Source organism: Myripristis murdjan, chromosome 20 (assembly GCF_902150065.1).
Source record: "Myripristis murdjan chromosome 20, fMyrMur1.1, whole genome shotgun sequence".
Taxonomy (NCBI): Eukaryota; Metazoa; Chordata; class Actinopteri; order Holocentriformes; family Holocentridae; genus Myripristis; species Myripristis murdjan.
Window position 1 is genome coordinate 15,567,977 of NC_043999.1, and position 10,410 is coordinate 15,578,386.

Consider the following 10,410-nt stretch of genomic DNA (forward strand, 5'->3'; position numbering starts at 1 on the left):
CAATTAGTAGCCCCCCCCAAACAGCAGGGGCTGATAATTAGATCAGAGTTCATTTTCACTGTTCCTAAAAATAGACTGCCACACTATGACATTGCCATTTTCTCTCCACCGCAGACACATGGCTTATTTTGAATCATTAGGCGTAATTACTGAGAACTAATTTAGATTATAGAGCACTTCTTTCACTCTATCTCTCTCTGAGAGCTTGTTTAAAGTGAGTGGGCAAGGATTTGTGTGCTCGAGCCGAGGCCAGGCCGCTGGATGGCTGGTAAGACCCAGGTGAAATAGTATTTGGAAAATCCTTTTTATGGTTTGTTTAAGTCGACTTGGTTGCCAGAATGGGTGGGGCTTGCCACGAGCGCCAGAAAGTTCAGTCAGTCACAGAAAAGTAAGTGAAAGTCGATTTAGTATGTTGCTGGTTTACTATACTCATTGGAAAAGTGCGCACTACCTGACACTATCTAATTTGTCTTGATTCGGTAAGCTCCACCAGTGTGTTTCTCCAGGAAGGTCAAAACAAAAGCTATGAATTACTTGAAAATGCTATTTGTCCCAGGTCTGCAATCACCATGTTTTAGCTTCTGCTCCCAGACACTGGATAAACATTTGCTTCCCATCACTCTCACACTTAACACCTCAGGCTATTGCAAGAGGGAGAGAAGAATAATCCATGTCTTGATAAGAACTGATCTTATGTCTTAATTAGGCCCTTACGTAACCTCGTTTAGGATTAGAAACAAGATGCCTCTAAAGCTATTCAATTTAGGCGGCCTGGCATTTTTGTTGTTCCTTTTTTGTCTCCCTTATCTCTTTCCTTCACATATAAATGAACATTATCCTCACAATTTGTGAAATTTCATGCTTCCGCAAACCGGTGTGAATAATACTTCTGATTGCCAGTTCAAACTCAGTGGACTGAAATGACATATGGCTTATGGCTGGAATGACTTAATCTGTTAGGAAGTTATTTCAGTGTTCTATTGCCAACACTAAGTATTTCCCAACTCTCAGAAATGCTGATATTAGTTTTTGCACCATCGTCATAGACCTAAAAAAAAAAAAAAAAAAAAGTCTTAACATTTGATCACTGGACTGGAAGTGCAATGTTGGTTTTGCAGTATCCCAAGACCAGTTCTGATGTTCAAATTCGTCGACACTTATGCAACCATCTACATCTTTGAAATTCAGGTCGACTTTCTTTAGAATGAAAATCCAAGTTCCATGTTTTTCACCAGTCTCATTAGATTTCTGGTTATCACACATATTCCACTTGGCACCATTACACCTCCTCCTTTTTAACGTGTGCATTGTACATTTCCAGAACGTTTCAATGTGTACCTAATGCCCACCCCGAACCTGGACATCTATGGCGAGTGCACCATGCAGATCACCCATGAAAACATCTACCTGTGGGACATCCACAACGCCCGCGTCAAACTGGTCATGTGGCCTCTCAGCTCCCTTCGCAGATACGGACGAGACTCCACCTGGTTCACCTTTGAGTCTGGAAGGTGTGTGTGCATGTATGTATGTTGGTCCTGAAGCTGTGTCTCTGTAACAAGTGCTGTGTGTGTGTGTGGATGGAACGCGGGTGGGAGGGAAATAACTTAGTTTTGTAAATGTCAGAAAACTTTAACAAAGCAACTTTGGATATCCAAGGCATCCCAGGATATCAGCATTTGCCGCAGAGCCCTTCAGGCAACGAAATGACAGCTTCCTCTTTGTGAATGTGCCTTTGTTTTTGTATACTGTATCCGCCTGTGCATGTGCGTGTGAGTTCGGTGGTGCATTAGTGTCCCTCTTCACAAGTGTGTATTCAAGCAAGCATATTTGTAAATCAGCAGTCCAAGAGTGAGCACGATCAAAGTGTGTGTATTTCTCTCTGTCTGTGTGTCTGTTCCTGGCGCAGGATGTGTGACACAGGCGAGGGTTTGTTCACGTTCCAGACGCGGGAGGGGGAGATGATCTACCAGCGGGTCCACTCGGCCACGCTGTCCATTGCCCAGCAGCATGAGAGGATGATGGAGGAAATGGAGAAGAGCTCCCAGGTACATTTTGAGCTATAGAAAAAGTTCAACAGCTGAATAAACTTGCAAACTAGCAAGAGTAAAAGCAGCAAATACTCCACTGTCCTTTGGATAAATTACATTTAAGTTGTAAATGAAAAAAAATAAAAAAGAACATTGGTGTTTTTCATTTTGTTTTGCTTTGTGTTAGTGTATTTGCTCATATTTATACACATGCACACACACTGCAGTGAAATCAGTGCGACCTGTGTCAAACAGAAATGGGACAAAGGACCTCGTAGTGGTGTCAGAAAGTCTAGACAATCATAGGGAATAACAGGAAATTATTTTCAAAGTCACCGCTGTTTACTTTGCTGTGAGTGCCGTTTCACCTGACAATAGCTGAAACCTTCTGACGCAGTAAGCCCCGCCTACCTGGTGCTCAAAGAAGGATAAAATAAACTCTAAGCTTTATTTGCAAGTACTATTTGTCCAAGGTTTGTGATTCAAATACATGCACTCACCCACACACACACACCAATCCATCGCCCTATCTCATACACACAAACGCACACACACACAAACACACACATAAATCCTTTATAATAATAATTTGACCAAATGCTTTGTTTCTCTTTGGTATTTGCTTGGTTTCCCGACTGCCTGTTTGATTTAGGCCGAGTTAAATCCTCGCCTCTGGTTATGCTGCGAGTGCTATAGAATTCCCTGTAGGCACTGATGCCAGGTCTCTCCCCAAGAGTAGTAGTGCCTTGGACCAGAAACCCTCTGACACCCCATGGTCTTGGCCTCTGTCCCCTCCTTCCATCCCAACACCCCTCCCTCCCTCCCTCCCTCCTTCCTTCCTTTCTTCCTTCCTTCCTCCCCGCTATCATCTGTATTCTTTATTTATGTAGGCCTGCCTTGTGCTTGATGAGCCTTGACCATATGGCCGTGCACTTGGACCCCACCATTTGGGAGCATTTCCAAATGCAGCGTTTACCCTCAGCTCTATAAATCACGAGGATAGCTACACAACACTGACCACTTGTAGTTACAGTGCGGCTCTGGGGAATAGCATGTTTACTACCGAGATGACGACTGCTGTTTTCTTGTTTTCTCTCTCTCTCTCAGTGAAAGTATGGCACATTGCAAATTCGGCCACATTCGCTCTACGCCACGCAGAGAACAAAGTGCTAGAACAAACACCGAGGTGCTCATCTCGTGTGTGACAGCATTACGATCCCAAATGAATCTTCATCTCAGCAACCAAACAGCCATTCAGCATGGAAATGTCCCATTAAACTAGCAGCATAGCGTTGTGAGTTCTTTGTTTGTTTACTGACACACCTAGAGCAATTTCCCCCTGTTGTGAGTGAGTGACGGTTGAGTGACTGAGAGCGAGGGAAACTGTAAAGTTTCTGTCTCTGTTTCAGATCCACTCCAGAGAGATGCTAACCAAGTCCATCTCTCTGCCACGCAGTGCTTACTGGCAGCACATCACGCGCCAGAACAGCGTGGGAGATCTCTACAGTTACCAAGGTACAGGCATGCAGCTAATAATTATTATATTGCACCATGTTGCTATTTCCTTTCCCCCCCGCGTCACTGGTAATGTGTGGACCATATTGGAGGAGGAATACAGTTGCACAGTAAGGGGTGAGAGCAAAGGAGACAGAGGGTAGGAGAGAGCAAGTGGAGAGACAGATAGTCTTAGTGTGTAATTTTGCAAGTAAACATATGGTGTGTGTGTGTGTGTGTGTGTGTGTGTGTTAGAGAGAGAGAGAGAGAGAGAGAGAGTGATAAAAACGAGAGTGAGAGAAATGCCTCTCCAGTTTAATACCACTATTGCAGCAGAAGCTCTGTAGCATTCAGGCCCAGTGATGTGTGTCCTTAGTGTGCACTTGTTATGTTGTCAAGTTTGTGTGTGTGTGTGTGTGTGTGTCTCGATGTAGACCAGAGGCAGAAAGGTGATTAGTGAGCTGATGAGATTATGCTGTGTCCATGGTATTAGTTGATTAGTAGACTTATCTGAGGATTATAGGCCTTTTGGCTTTCACTGATAAAGCAAATTAGAAAGCCAGGGAAAGATGAAAGTCGCTGTTACGTCATAATTTTCTTTTGAAAAGCTAAGATTGGATTCTTTTTTTTTATCATTTAATTGTAGCCCGATAAGCTTAAAAGCAAATGCAAGTCCTCCATTCCAAACATCAACATGTTTTTGCAGTAACACACTCAAAAGAGAAGCTTGAGCAAGTCCTGCATTCAGGGATACTTCTACCCCTGGGTCATTATTTATAGGCCTCGTCTCTGCAAACTCTCCTTTAAAACTCTTCCTCTCCAAACTCTGGTGAGCAGAGGAGCTTCTTTCTCATCCATCACCCTGGCATCTCCATCGGTCCTCCCACAGTTGTGCTGTGTGTCTGTCCGACACGGAACAACCCTCCACCTTCTCCTTCCACTTCCCCACTCATACACATTCAGCAACACCATTATCTCCTATCCATCCCCATGAATAAATTGAATGCATCAGTGTGTTTGAGGACATAGTAAAAAGGTCTTGCCAGACAAAAAGGGAGAGAAGGGGATTCTAGGGAGTGATGGGGATTTTATTCCTGTTATGACACAGGATGTTTGGACCGTGAAAGGCACGCGTGTCAAAAGAGCCGTGGACATCTCGCCTTCTGCTGCATCTGCAGACCCTTCTTAGAGGAGCAGTGCCATGTACGTGCATTGATTCCTCAGTGGCAGAAGGCCTCCACCCCCTTGGAGCTCTTATAGATCTCATGTTCCTCTGTGCTGAGCTCCAAAGAGAGCAGACAGCTTGATCTGACACGTGCTTTAAACCTGGGTACAGACCACAAAAAATACAATGTGTATTTAAACAAATGTAGAATGCATCGTTATTGTTACATTTGCAGAATAACACCCACTTTAACTCAGTTTAAACATCCTCTCTTAGGCTAATTTAGTTTAAAGCTAAAACAATTAATCTAAATTCATAAGGTACATTAACAGCAAGCAGTGTGAGCGTATGTGAGAATGATGTAAGTTGCACGTACGTAGTCTTTTGAAGAAAATAAAAACTGGGATTTACATAAATCACAAACTGAAAACTTTTTTTTTCCAGTTTGCGATTGTGGGTATTTTCCTTGTCATGACTCCTGACAGGAGTTCAGAGTTTTAATTTTATTTTCCACCACATCACTGATAATAAATTATATCAGTTCCTGGTGTGTGGAGAAGAATTGATTGGGGTGTGAATGTAAGTGAGAAATCGAGCATTTGGACCACGCTGGCTAGCCGGCTTGTGCCTTGACTATATCACTGCGTGCATGATGAATATCCAATCAGCACAGTCAATCTGCTGAGTCATGGTCGGGTTGCGTTCAAATACCCTGCGGGTCCAGGGGAATAATTAAGGAACACAGTTTCCTGTCCCGTTGAGGTTTACTGCTCGCCTATTTGTTTATTTATTTTCCACAGTTAAATGGGGACATGGCAGGGAATTAGCACCTTTATTTCAACATATTGTGCATCCGCTTTCAGATTCCAGATTCACATTTACTTACTCTTGTGGTATGTAGTACAAACAAAACACACCAACAGTACAGTAGTAAACAACCAGAATAGGTCATCAACACAAACTAAGTAATTTAAAGAGAGGCAAAACATTACTTCAAAAGTTTTAGTTTTGGTTTACATACTATCCTTGGTTTATCTATCTGTAGTAAAGGTATGAGATATGATAATAAACGGAGTCGGATGGTTTACAAAGTGCTCTGGCAGGTTCTTTCTGTTCTCTACAATGCCTGTGTTTTTACATTCAGTTCATGAAACATGGAATTCATCTTGCAGACACTGCATAACTTGCATACCTTTTATTTCTTCCCAGACCTTTATGTCTTCCTGTTATTTTAGGAACTCGGTTATTTGAAACTGCAAAAATTACAAATAGCCCGGCCATACCTCCTGTTTTCATAAAGTAGGGACTTTTCAAACCTAAAAGTTCTCTTTACATTCACAACACAAAATCACATAATGGCATACTCTGGTGCTCATAATGTCTCCTCTGCAAAAACTGATCTTATAACCTCTGCTCATATGCTAGCTTTACCTGTTTGATATTATCACACCACCAAAGGTAGGAAAAAACACATTCATCTAATATTTTCTGAACAAATCTCATCCATGGTGATACATATGTTCCAGAGATACACAAAATTGAATAAACAAACAAATAAACGGCTGAGCTGAGTTTCCTCCCCCTTCAACAAACTTTCCCAGTAATTCTGTTTCTAATACCAATACATAGTGGGTATCTTCCTAACTCCCCATACATCATATTACTACAAGTTGTCATGGTAACGCTCAAGGTATACTTCGAGCTCACGTCTAATGTCTGTTGGTAAATCAAACTTCCTACACTAACACAGTAAAGCAAAAATAGATCTAGATTCCTGATTACAACTGTTTACTATTTATGCACAACTTCCATTTCCTGCAAAAAAAGAAAGCAGTCAATCACTTTGAAGTCCCTCTTTTGTTGTAGCCATAACGAACGCGTACATTAATATCATGAGTTTAATATTATCTATTATAGAGTCACAGCATCTTGCCAGCTTGCATCTATTTTGTACCAAATATTCCTCAAGATCATTTATAAATAATGCAGATAATAATGGTGGTAGGTTTTCACCCTGCCTGACCCCAGGCAAGCTGACAAAAAAAACTCAGATTTGGCTCCTTTAACCAAAATGCAGGACTTAATCTGGATATACATGTTCACAATAACATTCAGCAATCCAATATATTTATTTATTTTATTTCATTTAACCTTTATTTAACCAGGCAGGTCAATTAAGAACACATTCTTATTTACAATGACGGCCTGGCAAGAGGACAAAAGGACCTCTTGAAGGGAAGGGGGCAAGGGGGATAAAGAAAAGGTAAAGAAAAATAAATAAAGAAAAATAAAACTAAAAATAAAATTTAAAAAAATTACAGAATGCAGAAATTCCTCAGAAACCTTGTAGCAGACATGCGCGTTAGAATTTGAGATGTTGGGTTTGTACAAAATAATTAATGACAAATGTATCTAGCATTAAAGAAACCCAGGGATGTTATGTATAAACAATGTGAAGTAACATCTTCATAAGTAACCAGGCACTTAGCTTTTATGATCTTCTGTATTTAATCAGAATTCATCCCGTTGTCAGAATGCACCGTTAAAAGTAAAACTTAAGATAGATGTTTTGATCTCCAGAAACTATGTGCTAAGACAATGCATCCGTGCTCTTTATTCTATTGCCTGCCACCTCCAGTTTCCTAATGGTATGCACTCTTTTGCATTTCACTGAAACTGCTGTGTTCTCAGAGTTTGCTGATGCATAGAAATAAGTGCACTTTAAAGTTTTAAAGTTGAAAAAGCAAGCCGCCACGCCTGTCGGAAATGGTTCAATTACCAACTCTAATATTGGAATGGAAAAGGACAAGAATGCCTGTATTTTTGCGGACCCATTTTTATATAATTTTGTGCCATTTCACGCACTCTCTCTCTTTCTCTCTCACTTCCCCTCTCTCATTTCATCGTGCTCCACAGTTTAGTGCTGTAGCATTAGCAATTCTAATGGAATGGAGCGCTGTTCTTAGTTTGATCGGCTGGGAGCGATACGAGGGGATTTTACAGAGAGGGAGCCAGTATCAAAGGCACAGGGACAAGATGATAGGAGAATGGGATGATAACGCTATCTTATCTGCAACAGGTGACAAGGAATATAGTGTATGCAAAAAACTGAATCCCATGAAAAATTCATAAAAGCCAGGTAAAATTGAGTTCAATTGTTTTGGTCTCTTTCTGGCGGAATTACCAAGGAAAGTTTTTAACCTCAATCACAGACATACATTATTCAAACCTAAGTTGAAATTAATTGACTCAATCATTTGGGTGGGTCGGCCTGATCTTCTTTCTATCCAGGAGTAGATCTGCCTCGCTCTTTCGGCTGACGTAGTTTGGAGCGAGATGTCAGCACTGGTGCATAAACTGGGCCTTGTGGTGCAGGCGGCCCCTCTCGTTCTCCAGTTACAGGTGCTACTCGCAGGCCATCTGGGTTATCACTTTGTGGAGGTGTCGACAACCGCGCATATGTGTGTACTCGTGTGCACACGCAAGTTTGTCTGGATCCAGATACATGCATGCACATGAATAGCTGCTTGTCTATGTGTATGAGAATGAGTCTCCATTGTATTTGTCAGTGTGTGTGTGTGTGTGTGTGTGTTAGCGTGAGTGCCCTGCCTGCCTGTCTTTCCTCTGCTCCAGCCCAGCAGCTGCCACCCCAGGCCAGATAGGATGACATGACCTTCCCTGGTAATGACAAGGCACTGACAAATCACTGTCTGCCTCTCATAGGGAGAGTAGAGGAGGAGGGATGCTGACACCATCTTCTGTGTGTGTGTGTGTGTTTGCATTTATGTGTGACTGCGTGAATCGAGTGCATGTTTGTGCTGCGTTCTGTTCCACGGTCCAGCGCGGGTCGGGGGTCTCCCATCTAAAGCGTGGCTCTTGTCAGGGGGCTGGCGTCACACAACAAACACTGCTGTGTATGGCCGAGGAGATGATGAGATCTGCTTGGCTGTCTCTGTCTGTGCTGAGCTCCCAGCCTCTGTTTCCAGCCCAAATTGGCCTAGGTTGAGGAGAGGGATTGTCTTGGCAAAGATGTGAAAAGGATATGCCTGGTTGCGCACCAGTTGTTTCAGCAATCTATTAAGCACAAAGAGGAGGGGGAAGGGGGGGGAGAGAGTGTCCCCTTTTCTAACCTGCACAATCTCAGCGGTTTCACTGTTTTTTCTGGAGCATGGACAGCAGTGAGTGCACTGAGCTGGGGATTCATTTAAAAATCTTAAGCTTGAGCCTTATCTCGTTTTTCTTTATTTCAGGGAGTGGCAGAAAGCAAAGGATATAGTGGACAAAGATGTGTGTGTGTGTGTGTGTTTGTGTGTGTGTGAGAGAGACTCACCTGTTATAGTTGGTACTGTTTTGGTCTCCTCATCCTCCCACCCACACTGGCCCCTCTATCCATCCTCCTACCAGCTGTCTCTTTAACACACACAAAATGCTACTTCTTTACTTGTGCGGCATTTCTCTCTACACACACTCTATATTCTTTTCTTTGACTTATGCACACACACACACACACACACACACACACACACACACACACACACACACACACACACACACTCCCATTGAGAGTGATTGCCAAACTCACTGGGTTATGTTTAATATTCCATGTAGTGGCGAGTTGGCAGTGCAACTCACGGTCTGTGCCCCATTCCCTTTGGTGGCATCATGACTGGTGCTGCTGGCTCCACACTCACTGTGTGTGTGTGTGTGTGTGTGTGTGTGTGTGTGTGTGTGTGTGTGTGAGTCAGAGAAACAGTCAGGTAGCCAACACCAACCTAGACTTGTCCAGGTCTACATTACAGCACTCATACATAAAAGATGCTCATGGGGGACTGGAGATGGCCTGTCACTACTTTTTCTTGAGCAACCTGACCCCACACACAAAAGAAAGTGCATTTATTATTAGATACACTATATGGACAAAAGTATGGGGCCACACCTCTTAATCATTGAATTCAGGTGTTTCATTCAGTCCCAGTGCCACAGGTGTATAAAATCAAGCACCAAGCCATGCAGTCTGCCTTTACAAATATTTGTGAAAGAATGGCTCGTTCTAAAGAGCTCACTGAATTCAAGCATGGCACTGTAATAGTGATGTAATAGTGATGCAACAAGTCAGTTTGTGAAATTCTTCCCGTCTAGATATTCCACGACCAACCGTAAGTCATATTATTGCAAAGTGGAAGCATTTAGGGACCACTGCAACTTGGCTACCAAATGGCAGACCACATAAAGTTACAGAGCGGGGCTGCAGAGCGCTGAGGCACATAGTGCATAAAAGTGGCCGACGCTCCGCTGACTCAATACCTGCAGAGCTCCAAACCTCCTCTGGCATCAACATCAGCACAAAAACTGTGTGCCGGGAGCTTCACGGCATGGGTTTCCATGGCTGAGCAGCCACATGCAAGCCTTACATCACCAAGCACCATGCCAAGTGTCGGATAGAGCGGTGTAAATCACGCTGCCACTGGACTCTGGAGCGGTGGAAATGTGTTTTGTGGAGTGACCACTCACGCCTAACCCTAACCCTAACTCTAAGCCTAAGCCTAAGCCAGGGGGACGATCCCTGCCCGGCTGCATTGTGCCGACTGTAAACTTTAGTGGAGGAGGGATAATGCTATGGGCTTGTTTTTCTGGCTTTGGCCTCGGCTCCTTAGTTCCAGTGAAGGGAAATCTTAATGCTTCAGCTCATCAAGACATTTTGGACAATTCTCTGCTTCCAAC

The 10,410-nt window shown here is 43.0% G+C and overlaps 1 protein-coding gene across 1 annotated transcript in view; it reads left to right on the plus strand.

Moving 5' to 3' along the window:
• dok6 (docking protein 6) overlaps positions 1–10,410 on the plus strand; it is a 46,797-nt gene that overhangs the window by 32,287 nt on the left and 4,100 nt on the right. The window contains exons 5-7 of the mRNA XM_030079825.1: positions 1,322–1,511; positions 1,910–2,048; positions 3,440–3,545. Coding sequence (XP_029935685.1) covers positions 1,322–1,511; positions 1,910–2,048; positions 3,440–3,545 — 435 coding nt within the window. The remainder of the gene's footprint in view (positions 1–1,321; positions 1,512–1,909; positions 2,049–3,439; positions 3,546–10,410) is intronic.